General features: G+C 28.6%; 1 protein-coding gene across 3 annotated transcripts in view; it reads right to left on the reverse strand.

The window, feature by feature from the left end:
• Window positions 1-17,088, reverse strand: part of LOC135930469 (extracellular sulfatase Sulf-1-like) — a 22,186-nt gene extending 5,098 nt beyond the window's left edge. For all 3 annotated transcript variants that reach the window (XR_010572775.1, XR_010572776.1, XM_065467271.1), the window contains exons 1-9: window positions 16,569-17,088; window positions 16,022-16,389; window positions 15,009-15,251; window positions 11,902-12,223; window positions 8,932-9,082; window positions 3,906-4,081; window positions 3,253-3,378; window positions 1,445-1,649; window positions 32-815 (exon numbers count right to left, since the gene is read on the reverse strand). Coding sequence is in view for 1 of the 3 variants with exons in the window: in XM_065467271.1 (XP_065323343.1) it covers window positions 32-815; window positions 1,445-1,649; window positions 3,253-3,378; window positions 3,906-4,081; window positions 8,932-9,082; window positions 11,902-12,223; window positions 15,009-15,251; window positions 16,022-16,389; window positions 16,569-17,026 (2,833 nt within the window). In the remaining 2 variants the exon portion in view is untranslated. The remainder of the gene's footprint in view (window positions 1-31; window positions 816-1,444; window positions 1,650-3,252; window positions 3,379-3,905; window positions 4,082-8,931; window positions 9,083-11,901; window positions 12,224-15,008; window positions 15,252-16,021; window positions 16,390-16,568) is intronic.
• Window positions 17,089-17,296: the final 208 nt, after the last annotated feature.

The following is a 17,296-nucleotide window of genomic DNA, read 5'->3' on the forward strand; positions in this document are numbered from 1 at the left end:
TAAATGTTTGCAATTGGTAAATATGGCTTACTCTTTTTACGTTTTTTCCTATGTTTGTTACGTTTTTTCAAGTTTTGCAAACACTTCTCTCTATGTTCAAGCTTTAACAAATTTTTGAGGGAGGAGTTTTTAAAATCCATTTTTGAGTACCTTTCCCCTAATTTTCGTGGATCAAATTGTGGTTGATTTTTCTTGAGCCGATGATAGTGATTTCCGTCTAAATTTGATTTGCCCTCGTTTAAATCAACTGCATCGCGCGAATAAGAATTCGTATTTGTTCTGCCCGATAAGTCGTGATCAGATCTCATGATTGTTATCTCGTTAGAACCATGATAAGAACCGAAGCTTGATTTATCTAGCGATACCGAATTAGAGGACGTCCCATCAACATATTTATATTCACTTCCATAATATCCTATTCCTTCATTGTTCTCTTTTTCTTCTTTAGATAAGTGACTTTGATCATATGTTTCATCTTGTCGAAAGTTGTCCCGATCTTGATCTCCTTTATTAGAAAAACCTTCAAAATTATCTTGATCGATCGATGATTGACTCGACGGATCACTGGGGTATATCTCTTTCAAGTCATTGTCAAGAGCGTGGATCTGCCTATTCATAAAGTGGGGCTGGAATTTCTGGTTAGCATACTTTTTGAGAAACTTTTTCTGCCTCAGTTTTTCCTTCTGGGGTACTCCATCATTGAACTTAGAAGGAATACACATGCATTGGTCTTTTATCATTAGCCCATAATGACGACATTTGACCATACGCCATTTATAGGGATAGGGGTTAGAATCTCTCTTGCAGAACCATTTCTACTTAAAAATATAATTTATACATATATGAAGAGTTAATTAATTAAACTATTGTTCGTTTTTAGGCAATTTTTAATAACGGCTAACTCAATATTTTAACCAGAAAAATGCGGGCCTGAAGATTTTACTAATGGATGTGTATAATGTAACAGGATGACAAAGATTAGGATATTAGCGAAATCTTGAGGTTTAGGAAATATTAAAATAGTGAGTTAGTCGTTTTTAAAAATCGGCTCAAAATAGCCGTTTAATTTCTCTATTTTAAATTATATATCTTTAATTAGGGTTGATATTTGAGCCCTGCACATGGATTGATCCTGTTCGATTTAACTAGGGCGTTTCTCATAGATATTCTTTCAGGCCTGGTATTTTGAAATTTCAAATTGGATCGGACTAATACAAACCCCAATCCCCTCATCGTTTGGAATTTTATTTTTCAATACTCCAATAAAAAAAATAGGATCTTTTCTAAAATAAAATTCCGAAATCGGATCTTTGATTAAAAAGAAAATACTCGAATCGATAGGATAAAAATATTAAAATTTTTTTTTTTCGAATGAATAGGACCTAAAGGTTAAATGCAGGGCTCCAGTATTCATACATAATAATATATTAACAATATTATAAACTTGATCTTTTTTGCAAGGAGAAGAATTTTCGGGCTTGAGGCATTCTTCTCTGATCCATTGACTTTTTGTTATTCTTCCCAAATCACCGTTCTGATTCTGTACGCTGAACCCCGATTGTTCATCCTGAATACGTTTAAGCAACTTTTCCGTGATTTTGCCTCTTTCTATCAAAAAAGTATCTCCCCAAATTCGATCATTTTTGGCACTTTTAGATGTAATATATATTATAAAGTAAAGTATACATATTCTAGTAATGGGATATGGAATATATTTGGAATCCAGCCGGGATTTGGAATATCACATTTTAAAATTATTTAAAAAGTCTAATTTGACCAGAAATGTATTCTAGCATGTACACGATACCCACCCTTAATTTTATACAATTTTCGCCATGTAATGCAACTATTTTGTTTAAGTCAATTTATATTTGAGATTGATTGTTAAAGTAGAGCGCTACATCTTAAAAAAAATAGTGATAGCGGTATCTCGCTACTAATTTAGACGTAATCCTTTATTTTATTTAATTTTGAAATTAAATTTATATTTAAAAATCTGCATTATAAATCCAGTTTCCAAAACAATTTAGAATTCAAAATGCCGACGATAGATATTAAAATTGAAGATAATTTTGGTACAGTTCATAAAGTAATTTCCCTGGAAAACGATGAAATTTTCTTTTCCTAAATTCGCGAAATATTTTAATCTCGATGTAAAAATTAACACAAGGTATAAATTTCTTTGTAAGATGTACCCGGAAGGTTTTATTATCAAACAAGACTAGTAGCATCAACTTGGGTAAACCTCTAAAATAATATATCAATGAATAAATAGCCCAATCTTTAATTTTTAAAATAAAATTGGAATCAAAGCTGTATCTAATCTATAAAGGTTTTTAAGCTAGATGAGTTTATGCGAAAGTTGATTTTGTGCCCCATTCCAAACATGGTATGTTTCAACTAGCCATGAGAAATTAGTCAAAAATTATATCATAAAATAAAAATTTCAATAAATAATTAATAGTAACATCTCATTTTATCATCAGACGAATCTATTTAATGATATTTTATAAATTATCTTTATTATAGGATATTAAACATGCTTAAAGTTAACCATATACATCATATATTTACAAATTTTATGAAAATATACTAAATATTATTTCAATCCCTTTCACATTTGACCAATTTGAGAAATTGGTTAAATAGATAAAAAGTTAAAGGGTGGTGGCCTGGCTAGTCAGCAAACATGGCCAATTATGCTACTTATCCCTCACATAAATTTAATTCTAGCTATTATTGTTTTAATCTTAGAATGACCCTAGCTAGAACAAAAACGCCACCTGCTATAGATGATTTTTTTTTAAAAATAAATGATAATAATACTATTAAAACTGCTGCATTTTTTTAAATCTAAAAATATTCAAATAAATAATTTTGATGATTTTTCTTAAATTAAAATATGTATGTTAAATTTAATACTGCATTGCCTTCAAGTGATAGCGTTGAACGATTATTTCAAAGCTACTGATCGTCACTCTAGACTTGGCTATGACAATATTGAAATGTTATTATTGAAATGCAATAAAAAGTGAATAAATTATATAAATATTTAATTTTAGTTATATTTTTATACCAATATTTTTTATTTATTAAAATAAAGATATGAGATACATAAAAAATTCTAAAGTAACATCAAAAGTAGCGTTAGCTATTTTTTTTAAAAAAAATAAAAAATAGCGTAATAGAGCGCTACTTTTTAAAGTAACGTTTAACAGCACTGTTTAAGATATATATATATATAGACTATACTTTATCTGATCTTCCTTCTTCAACAATTGCAACAAACTTTTCCCGTCCATATGTTCCTTTACGCCTATACCGGCCATATCCAAAATCGTCGGCGCTATATCGATGTTTAAAGCGATCTTTTTTATTCTCGTTTTAATTATGATATAAAATTCCAAATAAACATTTTGTATATATTCAGTTTATAGTTATAAATACGCATATCCTACTTAAATTAGTTTGGTATATCCAAGTGCCTCTTTATAGCGGTTCAAGCATCCCCTGTCCACCATTGATGATTTCACCCCTTAAATTTTTATTCCCTACTATCCCCTTAAATTTATAACTTTGGCTAGTGGAAATGCACACTATCCGCAAAGAGGACGAAGGGTTTTCAATAAACTAAAAAATTTTTTACTCACGATCCTGTCTTATCCCCGTTGTAATTGAAGCCGCCCCTTCTCTCTGTAGTTTTTAATTTATATATATGTAACCAATGAAAAGTGGGATAGTGGTTATATTCTTGTCTTGATTTGGGGGTTAATCATTATTACATCTTTCAAACTCTTAAGCCAATTAATAAGTTTTGAATCAAATCCTCTTTCCAAACCTGATACCCATTCTTAATCTCAGTTGACCTCAAGAGATGTATACTAAAAAGATTTTTCTGTTCTTACTCGATGTGAGATTTAATACCGGGTCCTCGAATAAATAGTGGAACCTTGATATCGAATTCATACGGTAGAGATTTCCCCTTTATTAAACCATATTGGCCTAAATGATAACCATGGTCAGATGAATATATCCAATAAGTATTATCGAGTTCGTTCATGCTATCTAATTCGTGATATAGCTTTAGGGCAAAAACAAAAATTCACTATATTTTATTTAGTAAATAAGATACGATATTTATATCTCATGAATATAATATATTAGTAGCTGATTAATGGGGAGAGTTGGGGGGGGGGATTGTAAGTTATAACCCTCCCTTTGAATAACATAAAAATATCAACTACTATATCTTTATAAAGATCTCTTATATACATATTCACTTTGAATAAATATTTACATTTTTTTCCTTTACTTAAAACAAGATAGTGCCATAAAGTAACATCGATGAAAGGAACTCTCACTTTTCAAAAGGTAACGAGTTTCTTTATTTTTGAGTAACGGTAATGCAAAAAGTTACTTTTAAATTTTTTCTCAATTAAAATATATATTTTGTATTCAGATCAATCACCAAAGTTCTTTTTATTTATTGCATTTTTGTTGTTGATTCTACAGTCATTGTTAATCTAATTAATATTGAATCAATCAAGGTATTTTAATTTATTCTCGATTATAAAGAATATATGTCAATAGTATTTATTTCTTCAGATGAATATAATTTAACTCTGCCCTGGCCCCAATACATCTTTTACACCAATAAAGAAAATTTAAAGTCTAAAGTGTAGATTGTGCGCTAATTCAAATATTTCAGCTCAATTCTAAAAAACATATGGAAACAAAAATGAATTTAATATAATTATTTAAAATATATTCTCCTTTAAATAACAACACACATACCAGATTAATTTCTGATAAAGATATTTTAAAAAAATTGATGAGGTTCTAAATGAAGACTCTTGTGAAGGTGATCTAATAAGTATTTTTTTTTGGATATTTCCCTTATTAACATTTTTATTTTACAATACAACTCTCCTATGCGCTGCGCCAATAATCGCTCTTGTTTATCCGATCAAAATTTTAAAAATCACTTTTATAAATAAATTATTACAAAAAGATCTTATCTCAAGTATATTGTATTTTTAAATTTTTTTGAATGGCGAGTAACGCGTTCCTTTTTTCACAAGATAAAGAGTAACGTTTTTTTTAAGTAACATGTAGAGCACTAGAAAAACAATTATTGAAGCTGGAATGAAAAATTTTAAATTTTTTTTATCTTTTTCAATAAGATTATATTCAAAATTTCATTGTTTATAAATATGTTATAACTATAGATTCTAAGACAATGAGGCAAAAAAATGATTCCGTTTAAAATCATTTTAGTTTGCCACTTTACATACTTCTTGTAATAGGGTGTATACTGTTCTCATATAATATAATACAGAAAATAATTAATTTTATGTAAATTTTTTAGATTTATACCTATAATTCATGTGAAAAATGTCAATAACATATTAAAATTAATAATATAAATGTAAATGTTATTAAAATATGTAACGCCATCTAGTTTTGAAGGAATTGATGAATGACAAATGGCGAAATTTATCGATAAAAATACTATTATATTTAAAAAATAAAAGTTTGAAGATATGATTAAGTGAAGATAATATTAAATATTTTAAAATTTATAATGACTTCAAAACTAGACATATTTATATTTTATTATTGATATTCAATGATATTTTTAATATAACAATTTAGTGTTGTCTCGACTCAGTCGAAAGCTGACTTGAGTTATGAACTCGAATCGTGAACTCAATTCGACTCGAGCCCTGAACGTCGTGAAAACATCAACTTCAGTAGACTAGAAGGCGAGTATTTCAAATTATTTATTATTAATTAGCAAAATATTTATTTTTGCTTTAGACTTCCAACTTAAATCGTCGAGTTATATACTTGAGTCAACTAGGCAGGAGTAAATATTAGGAATGGGAAGATCGGGGCAAAATTGAATTTAGCCTATTTAATGCTTTTATCAGAATTGTGAATAAACATTATAACAATTTAATATACCCATACACTTTATCCAAACAAGATCTTTATTATAAACATCAGGGGGGGGGGGGGTTTGTTACTATTCGAAACCTATTCTTACTGTGATGTATTATTTAATTGATGGCTTTTTTTGGATGAATCAGAGTCCTAGGATGCTCAGACAAACATTTTCCATATTTTTGACTTTTTATTTTACCGGGATAATTTTTATCTCACAAAATTAATTTAGCTGGCTCATTATTTTACAAAAAAAATTTATATAATTATTTAAACTTAACCAGCTTTTTAAAAAGCCTTGTGAAATAGCCTTTTCCAAAAACTTAGTGTCCCTTTTTAATTCAAATAAGCAGGGTAAAAGACGCGATGGATTTGGAGAAGGTCATTATGAGGCCAAAATCGCTTATAAATTCATTTTAATAATCAAAAAGCATTTTTGCACGATTGTATAGGAGGCGAGCATTGGTTTGATTCTGTTTCAGATATATCTGTTGAGATTTTTACCACTCCCTCGATTGTATGTAAGACTAAAAATTATTATTTTTTGGTATCTTACTTTAACATTTTTTCTTAGGGATAAAAAAAGCAACTGATTTATGTTTTCTTTCTTTAGGTTGTGCCTTAAATATATATATACAAAAACTACTCAAAAGTTTTTTAGAATTGCATTCGTGAGTTTTAAGAGATACAGAACATGTCTGAAATCTTTTATTAAATTTTCAAAAGTATTGTTAAATTTTAATTTATAACATTTCTTGGAGCGCCAGTCGAAAAATCAGCTCAGCCTTGGAGTGCGAACCCGAAGAAATTGGCCCAGCCTAACCTAAAAAAATTGAATAAACCTTGCAGCGAGAACCGACTTGGAATGCAAGCCATTTAATCGATTAACTAATTGCTTTGATTTTTATTTCAAAAATTAATATAATTATATAAATTTTAAAATGATAAAAAAAAAATCATCAATAAAAAATATATGTTTCCGTTGATATCTTCAAATTAGATATTTCATACAGTAAAATGTAATAAGGTTTCATTGAAAATTAACTTCCACATTTTACAGTGAAATGAGTGGTAAAAAAAAGATTTTATTTAAATTTGAAAAGAAATATAATAAATTAAAAATTTTTTTTTTAATTAATACAAAATTGTGAAATAATATGAGATTATGGTTTGTGAGCCAAAATTACCATTGGTTATCTTTTAATTATTTATCTGTCATATTAGTTGAATTTTATTTATTTTTATGAATTTTTTTTTAATTTAATTTTATCAAAGTTACGGTGATGCTATAGTTACAAGTGCAATTGATAAGCAAATTTGCTCAGTTAACAATTTATCCGATCCATAAAACTTGTTTATACTTTTTTTAAAAATATTTATTAAAACCTTTTTAAAATATTTAACGATTAAAATTATATAAATTTTAATAATTCATAGTAAGAATAAATGTTTAAAATATTTATATAAAAATAATATATTTTAGTGGACCCGGTAGATAAGAAAATAAAAAATAATCAATGGTAATTATGGCTGACAAACCATAATCTTACCAAAAAAAATTTTATATTAAACGACCTCAATAATTAGAAATTTCCCAACCCTCAGGTTGGTAGATTGAGTTTTGCAAACCTTATATCTTCATAACCTAAAAGATCAATAAATACGAAAATCTCAACTACTTTTTTTTTCCCAAATAGTCACTTCCAAAAACAGCCATTATAAATTTTTAAACAAACTTTGCAGCCAAATTCGGCATTTTAATAACGAAGCCAAAATTCGTCAAAAAAATTGGAAATCTTTAAATATTATTATACCTAGATCAGCACACTTAGAATAATAATTATGTTTACACAAAATATAATTTAAATATCTTTATTTGATGCCCATGGGCGCAGAGCCGCGGGTTCGTGTTCAAAGCCGTGAGCACCAAATTGGGTCGTAAATTTTATGAGTAAGCAAATTAACAACATATTACTCATCCTTATTTTTCAGTAGTCAAATATAATATAAAGTATAATTATTTATTAAGTTCCAATTTTGAGCGATATACACGGATTTAGAGTTCAAGGCTGAGCCTATTTTTTCGGCTCGAGGGTCAAGGCTGAGCCGATTTTTTCGGCTTGAAAAAATTATAGAAAACAAAACAAATGTTTTGTTAATTAATTATAACTAATTTGAAATATTCGACCTCTAGTCGACTCAAGCTGACGACAGTTCAAAAAAAACTACTCATCCGTTAGTCAACTCAAGTATATAACTCATATTCACGACTCAAGTTAGAAGTCTAAAATATTAATATATTGTTAATTAATAATTAACTAATTTGAAATACTCAACCTCTAGTCGACCAAATGTTGTTTGTTAAATGATTAAACAATACTAATTCGAAATATTCGTCCTTTAGTCGACTCAAGTTGAAAGCTCGTTACTCGAATTATAGTTAAATTGTTTTAAATTTTGCCCATAAAATTAATATTTTTTGTATTGTATTAAGATTATATAAGCGATTAAATTCTATAACTATATTCCCTATTAAAATAAACCTGTATAAAACTAATTTGATATATTAGACACCATATTCCTTAACCCTATCACAATAGAACAAAATGAAATCATTACCTTTTTTATCTTAATGATCATTCTACTCCTTCAGTTCAAAATATTCGAAATTTTAGTGTTGTTAAACGACTTGATTTAGCCGATTTTAAATTAATATTTTAGCAAAATAATATTACGCAGGTCTGGAGATTTTATTAATAGATGTCCAAACCTTTCTGTCACCTTTGAGAAAAATATCCAGGCTTGTGTATTTTCTGGCTAAAATATGGGCTTAAGCCGTTTTTAAAAATCGAGCCGTTTAACAACACTAAAAAAATTTGTACGTTTATTTATTTTTTGGTTGTAACTAAAATTAAGGTTAACCTTCCCCTTAAAAAATTCTTGGATCCGGGGACGGTATATAGTTAGTTATAAATAACATATAACTCTCATTATGCCCTCGTCTACAGATTGCAAAGTTTGAAGCCTTTTCTGATTGAGCATATCCGTGAAAGCGATGTGAATAGGTTCCATTTTGCCTGTTCTTTGTAAAATCCATTCTTTATCCATGTTAGGAGCATAATTCCAGGAAGGAGTTCTTAGAAATTTTTTTTTAAAATAATTTAATTTTATCATATAATTTACTAAGATGAAAAAAATATACATCTATTCAATCCAGTTAGATGTGGTGGGGGAGGCATGTTTCTTGCTGAAAACTTTCAGAGATATCTCTGAAAAACTAATATAAAATTGATTAATCAAATATTAGTTATTTTATAATAAATTCTTTTATTTTGTATAGAATACCTTTATATAAGAGACCTGTAGAGGTACCATGTGACACATTACAGCCCGGCCTGGATTTTTTTTAAAATATTTAATTTAATTTAATTTTTAGAGCTAATAATGGCGATTTAAAATATTTGGTTTTAAAATATAAGGCCCGGCAGGGTATATTTTAAAAAAATATAAATACGACCTTATCAGTGTAACCGAACCGGGTTTGCTATCTCTGGATTATATATTTCAAAATAATATAATTAAGACTGCAATATTTTATCAATCAGTTCTTAAGAGGAAAAAATTTAAAATAATAGTAAATATCGCGCATTTTTATGTTAAAATAGCCGATAATGTTGAAAACAATTTTTTAAGGGGAAATTAGTTATAGCTGTAGCGCGACACTTGTTTTACCATATAAAAATAGCTATAACTAATTTCCCCTTAAAAAATTGTTTTCAACATTATCGGCTATTTTAACATAAAAATGCGCGATATTTACTATTTTTTTAAATTTTTTCCTCTTAAGAATTGATTGATAAAATATTGCAGTCTTAATTATATTATTTTGAAATATATAATCCAGAGATAGCAAACCCGGTTCGGTTACACTGATAAGGTCGTATTTATATTTTTTTAAATATACCCTGCCGGTGTTCAAGGGTCACCTAGGATTGAAGAACATTAAGTCAATACTCCGGGTTTTGTCAAATTGATACTGCGATGAGGAGAACTATGTTAATCAGTGTCTAGGATGTCAAACAACCCAACCAGGGATTGGAGAAATGCAGCTACACTCTTAGGGATATTCCAGAAAATTCTTACAAGTGGATACCTATCATTTTTTTTTGTTTGCAGGATTTGGAACTCCTAGAAAGCTGGTTTATGACATACAATTGATTTGGATTTTATTAATTTCTGCAAACAAGAAAATATTGAACTGACCATGTAATGCCAACCATCCAAAATCTAAGGGCATGCTGAACTCACGCTAAAAGAAAATATTACTTATCAAGAGACACCATAAATGAGCCAAAAAAAGTATTATATGTAATCTTACCAAAGGAATTTATAATTTAGATTAGTTTATAATGTTATAAATATAATAAAAGAGATAGAAGAGTGTACAAGAAAAGGCGAGAGTACCGTTATAGAAATACAAGGCAACGCGAATTCCAAATAGGATTACCGATTTGGATAAGAAATGGCAGAATGCTTAGATAAAGAGAAGGGTTCATTGTAAAGATGAATGAATTTTATTCTTACGAGGCAGAATTTGGGTCTAGAATCATATGGAAACATGCTGACCACCAATTACGATGAAGGATGGGGGGAAATTGTAGGTCCAGAAAAGGAAACAGGAGAGGGTTACATAGTACCCGAATGAGATGAAATCAACTGTCGAAATGGAAAGATCACTGACTGAACATATTGGGCAAAGGCCGAACCTCAATAATATATTCTTACCTTTCTGGAATCTATCATAGCGCCTGCGTCATCCGACCAAACGCCTGATTGAAGAATTATAATTTTAAAATCGTTAAAAATTATTTGTAATTAATTATGGGGATATAAAGTTTTGTTCAGATTTAATGGAAAACATTTCCATATTTTTTAATTCGTTTGTAAATAAAATTATTTAACATGTAATTTTTGGAAGAATATGACTTAACAAATGAAATGGAATTTTGATGTCTATGGATTCAAATATTTTTAACTCACTCTTTAATATGGTTATTCAAGACTAAAACAGATAAGATTTATATTTCTTTATAATAATATTTATTAAATTACTATTACAATATCGGAAAGAGTAAGTTCCACTTATTTAGTTAAACTACAACTGGGTAAAAGGTTTGTTGGTATCCTTGAGAAAAAAAATCGGCACAATTTTATGAAGGGTGGGCCTTCATAAAATTCACGTTCGCTCATTTTGGGCAGGTCTATGACCAACGTGCTAGATAAGATAAGATAAGATTAGCTCTAAAAATTAAATTAAATATTTTAAAAAAAATCCAGGCCGGGCTGTGCCGTGTCACATGGTACCTCTACAGGTCTCTTATATAAAGGTATTCTATACAAAATAAAAGAATTTATTATAAAAATAACTAATATTTGATAAATCAATTTTATATTAGTTTTTCAGAATTAACGTTACTTAAACATACTATAAAACACATGTTACACTGTTTATTCATAGGACACCTCTATCGCAATTCTATAGAAAAAAAGAATATATTTTTAAAATAAGTTGCAGCATATACAATATAAATCCAAGGTTATGAGAATAATCAATATTTGAGTCTAGGCCAAAAAATCTATACATTGACTGAAATATGGAATATTTGAGAAAGGAAATATAGCAGATCGTCAACCGAATATAAAAATTAGGTCTAGAAATCTTGTATAAAAATTTTCAAGCCGGCTAAGGCAGATTTTTTAAAAAAAAGGATATCGGTCCAGATTTTTTTGAATCATATCATTTCTGGGTTAGGTCCGGATTTACGGGATAATGAGTTCAGAACCGAAAAGTTTATGATTAAATGTTTAAAAACCTCGGATTATATTCATGTCCTTTTTTGGAAATATTATCAAGTATTCCTAAGTAAATATTTTCAAAAAAAAATCCAAAATTACCTGTGGCTAGTTGCGTTCTTGAACATGTGATTGTATTGAGGCGCACTATCTTCGGTTCCGTGAGGGGCAGGCATACTCAGGACCATAAGCAATGGACTTTTTGGATGAGCATATTTAGAACCCCTCAAAAATGCTAAGCTATCATTGATTATCAAATCACTGAAGTAGTCTTCTTCGTAAATGTCGCCATGTTTTATTTTAATCCCATTATGATTTATAGTGTAATTATAGTATCTCGTATTTCTGACAAGTCCCGACCATTCTTCCCACCCAGGAGGTATATAGGAACCGTTGTATTCGTTTAAATATTTTCCGAAGTAGCCTGGAGTGAGGAAAAAAGTATAAAAATTGTTTGATATAAAATATGTCTAAAAAATGAGTATATAAGATTACTTCTAGAAAGTGATTAATTTTAGGATCTAAAGAATTAATGAATTTAGTTAGATGTAAAAAAGATGATGAATCATAGATGTATAATATAAATAAAGAGATTCATGTGCAGAGGCATATAAATAATAAAGCTTCTGTCTATTTTGGAAATCTCACTATTTAAGATCAATTAAGGTTATGGTTTTAAATTTTAAAGTTAAATTCATTTTTTTTAATCATATTTCATAGGCATACCCAGGATTTTTCTAGGATAGGGGAGGGGAGGGGGCACTAATAGGCGGATTTTTTGCCAACAATTTTATTGGAGGTTTAGGTTCATTTATTGAATGCCTTTGGCTATTATATAATAAAAATAACTTTTAGCGTTCACTTATTTTTTTTCTAAAATTTTCTTTTTTTCTAAAAATTTTGAATTATAGTCGTTATTTTAAAAGGTTATTAACTTTTAATAATTTGTCTTTCAAATTTTTCTTTATAGTGATAGTATAGAGATCCGTACCCAGCCCGACCCGAATTAAAAAAAATCGTGTTCGGGCTGGGTCGAGACTTGGAATTAAAATATATCTAAACTTATCGATTTCATGTTGAATTTTTTATGTAAAATAAAAATATTTGATTTTATTTATAGAAATTATACGCCATATAACATGTATCTTTTATTTTGAGTAATTATAAAAATTAATTTCTATATTTAAATAAATTCGGGCCGGTTTTAAAAAAAATTTCGGGACAGGCCGGGCTTGAAAAGTTAGGCCCGATGCAGATCATAAATTATTGTATACATTTTTGGGGGAAAGAGGGATATAGGGGTGGGGTGTAGGGGAGATCTTTATTAGCCTAAAATTATTTACGAAGAGGCTGACAACCCTTATTAATATTTTATTCGATTTAATTTAAAAATAACGAAATAGTATCGCATAAGTAACTTTATCATACAATACTCGCTACTGATATGCTCAATTATTATAAATATAATGATATTAAATTGAATTGATAATTTTTATAGAATGTAATAATTATACTTAATTAGCCTATCAAATTTTTGTATTGGTCAATGTAAATAATAATTAGACCCGACTAAAGAAAGTTAAGGCCGCATTTTAGTAGCGAAAATAGCACGACATCGTGTAGCTTACATTATGCGTCGTTTAGCCATGAATTACGTATCGCTTATACATAATCCTGGATAATATTAACGAGACCTAATGGGTCATCAACGGAATGGACCCCCTAAGTAATTCGAATAATCTAAGTTTCAAAATAACTGAGGCATTCATTTTCAATTTTTAAAAAGAAACTTAGAAAAAAATAAATATTATTATAATATTAACAATTATTCATTTACTTTTATAATGCAATGCTAGTAGTGTTGTTAAACTGCTCGATTTGAGCGATTGTTAAAAACGGCCAACTAAATCTTATATCCAAAAAAAATAATTACACGAGTCTGAAGATTTTGCTCATAGATGGCACAGGTTTGGACATTTATTAACGAAATCTCGAGGCAATATTTTTCTGGCTAAATTATTGAGTTAACCATTTTTAAAATTCGGAATAGTATTGTTTTAACAACAAAATGCTAGGCTAACTAGGAATAATCAAAGAATTATATTTTTTATGATTTTTTCAAATTTTTGTACCAAGTGATGAATGAAATCATGGATTAATTGGAAATCAAAATAGTAACATTTGTTTTATTTATCTCTTATTGATATTTCATTCAAATAAATATTATTTTAATAGGATTATGATGGTATAATATTTATTTTTATATGATTTTATTTTAACAATTTATGAATTTGAACTTGTTTATGATAGGCATCAAATTTTTTTTAAATATATTTTAAAGTATTTTTATATTTTTATTTAGGATTTTACAGGAATTTTGTTTGGTTATTATTTTTTTTGAACAATTAACGTGAATATTTTGATTAAAAAAAAAATAAGTATCCTCGAATTAAATTCAGATTTTATATTTAAGACTTTACCCAAAATATCAAAAAAAAATTAATTCTAAAAACTCTCAAAAATATGGCCAATAAATTTATGAATTTTCAAAATTTTATCATTAAATTTCCTTAAAGTTTTTAAAAATCTTTTGAAACCTGTTTTGAAAAAACAACAAAAACATTAAAATTCTGAATTTTTTTTAAAAAAAAATCATAATCTTTCTCTCATTAAGAGAAAACATTAGTAATTTTTATTTATTTAACCTTATAAATATTAATTTATATTTATAACCGAATGTAATAATAATTTTGCACCTTATTAGGATTCGGAAAAGGGGGGGGGGGATTATGTCCAACATGGAGGTGCCGATTTTTTAGTAAAAAAATTTAAGATCATGGTATACCAGAGTACTTTAATTGAGTAAAAATGTAGGCCATTTAGTCAGTGCCCGTTCAGAGCCATCATTAACACTGAGGTGCCCCCGTGATGACTAAAATATAAAATAATTTAATTATAAAACCGATACTGACTATGTATATATAAGGGGGCCCCTGCAATTTTAATGACGCAATTGATTCGTAACCCCCCGCCCGCGTTAGGCCATGTCCATTGATATGATCAAAGGACGAACGAAGCATTATATGCTTAAAAAATTAAAAGAATAATTTTTTTAAAAAATGATAAGATGTAAAATATCTTATTCTTACTTTTGTTTATTGATTCAAAATATTTTCAGGTATGAATTTAATTATACATATTTTTTAAACCTGTTTTATAACCAGCCTCCATTTGTAAATAGTTAGCAAATGTTCTAGGTTCATGGGTCATTTGCCATTGGAGCGAAGAACAATTCATGTTGTTGGTGAGTACATTGTGATTATGAGCGTAAATTCCTGTTAGGATAGAACTCCTTGATGGACAACATACAGGGGTGGTCACATAGGCGTTACTGAATTTTGCGCCTCCGCCTTCAAAAACCGATTTCAATATCGGCATGAAATTCAAAGAGCCTTGAAAAAAATTAGTAGTAAAACGTTTACATTTTAAAAAAAATTATACTATCCCTTTTCATATATTAGGCCACTGAGATTTTTATATTTATTTATTACATATAAAAATTTGGAAAAAAAATGTAGATTTTATTTTATGATCATCTATTTACGGTTTTAAGATTTAAAATAATTAACAATATTTAACATTATGTCACTTTAAAGGCCTGTCTTTAAGCTATATAAATAAATTCATGTGTTGCTTCTAGCTCAATTATATCCAAAGTAATCTAAAAATTAAAGGGTGCATTTCCAAAATACCTTCTCATCTTTAAAAACCCATAACTCAGCCACTGCTTGAAATTGGAGGCTAAAATTTATCTTTTTTTAGTTACATATAGTGTTGTTAAAACGCCGCGAGTCGCGACCCCGACCCAAAGTTCGAGTCGTTTTTTCGACCTTGACCCGAGTTCAAACCGAAAAAACGACCTCGACCCAAAATATGGGTCGTTTTTTTCGACCCAGACTTGAAGTTTGGGTCGTTTTTTACGACTCAGTCTTGAAGTTTGGTCGTTTTTTTATGCAGCCTCTAGTAAAAAATTCAAAAAATTTGAGTTGCTCGGGTTGTAAATCGTGTTATCTTGATGATTTGTCATTGAATGGAATTACCCGTTTCAACAAAAAAACCAAAGAATACACAACCAAAATAAAACATTTATAAAAACCGTATATTTTTGGTATTTAATTATTTTTGATGAGGTAAATAAATCAAAGTTAAATATAAAAATTACCCAATTCCACATCTTGGTCATCGGTGAGCATCAATATGATATTAGGTCTCTTTGTTCGACTAGCGGCATATGAAGAAGGCACAGAGTTTAAACCACCATTTTCATTGTTGATTTTATCCTTGTTTGATCCGTCTAATTTTTCTGTATCAACTTCATAATGATAATAGAGAGAATCGCTTTCTCGCTGAGGTGAGTTTAAAGATCTATTTTGAAAATAATCTATCCATCCTTCCTTTCTACTAAGGCCAATATTATGTGTGGGCTTATGGTTGTCTTTAACTTTTAAAACATTGTTTTTATGGAAATGCGATGGATTCTCCTCTTCGGTGACAGAATTGTGAAAAGGTATCGTCTTTTTAATGTTCCGACTTATCAGAAAATCAAAATGTTAATTTTTTTTAAAAAAATAGATCTTAGTGATCAAAAAATTAGTAGGAAAAAAAAATTCTACCGATTATACCATCCCTATTAATTAAATTTGCCTTAATATCGATAAAATTAAGTGAATATCTTGAGATTAAATCATTCCATATTATTATGTTTATACCGTTTGTTCTTTATGGGAATAAAGGATAAATCATTCCTGTATACAAAACCACCATTGGAATATGAATCGGACGCATCGCGAATCGCCTTATACTGACCTTTACTCTTGGATCTACGAATCAAAATTCGGTTTTTATCACGTTTTCTTTTCTTTCTCTTCTTGTCCTTCAATCTTCCATCCGTATGCATTGATTTGGAATTAAGAAACATGGAATCAGCGAGAAAAGATTTTTGAGACAATATTTGATTGTTGGTATTATTATGTAAAAAGTTCATATCAGCGAAATGCGATAAAATTGTCTCCGATTCAGATCCTAGCTCTTTAAAAATTCCGGGTGCTAATTTATTGTCGAAAATATTGTTCGATCCCGCGACCGATAAAAAATCGTTCATCATCATAATAATGGCATACGTTATTAAGGGTGGAAATTGGTACAATAAACAAGGTATGTAATACATTTATCCACCTTTTAGATTTCCATTATTATGGAATATCCTTGTTTTTTTATTTCAAAGATCGTGTTACAACCATTAAATTCTTGTAAAATATGATTTTAATTTGAATGAATATTAACAATTAGTTAAAAATCTATAGGGTTAAACATAAAAAATTTATGTATGTGAGTAAAATTTAATCAATATTTAAATGAAATGACAAATAATTATATGACCGAGAGGAGGGTAGCAGAAAAAATAAAATAAATAATTAATTATTTTAAAAATGGGAGA

Source organism: Gordionus sp. m RMFG-2023, chromosome 5, assembly GCF_954871325.1.
Source record: "Gordionus sp. m RMFG-2023 chromosome 5, tfGorSpeb1-WG-v2, whole genome shotgun sequence".
NCBI classification, from domain to species: domain Eukaryota; kingdom Metazoa; phylum Nematomorpha; class Gordioida; order Chordodea; family Parachordodidae; genus Gordionus; species Gordionus sp. m RMFG-2023.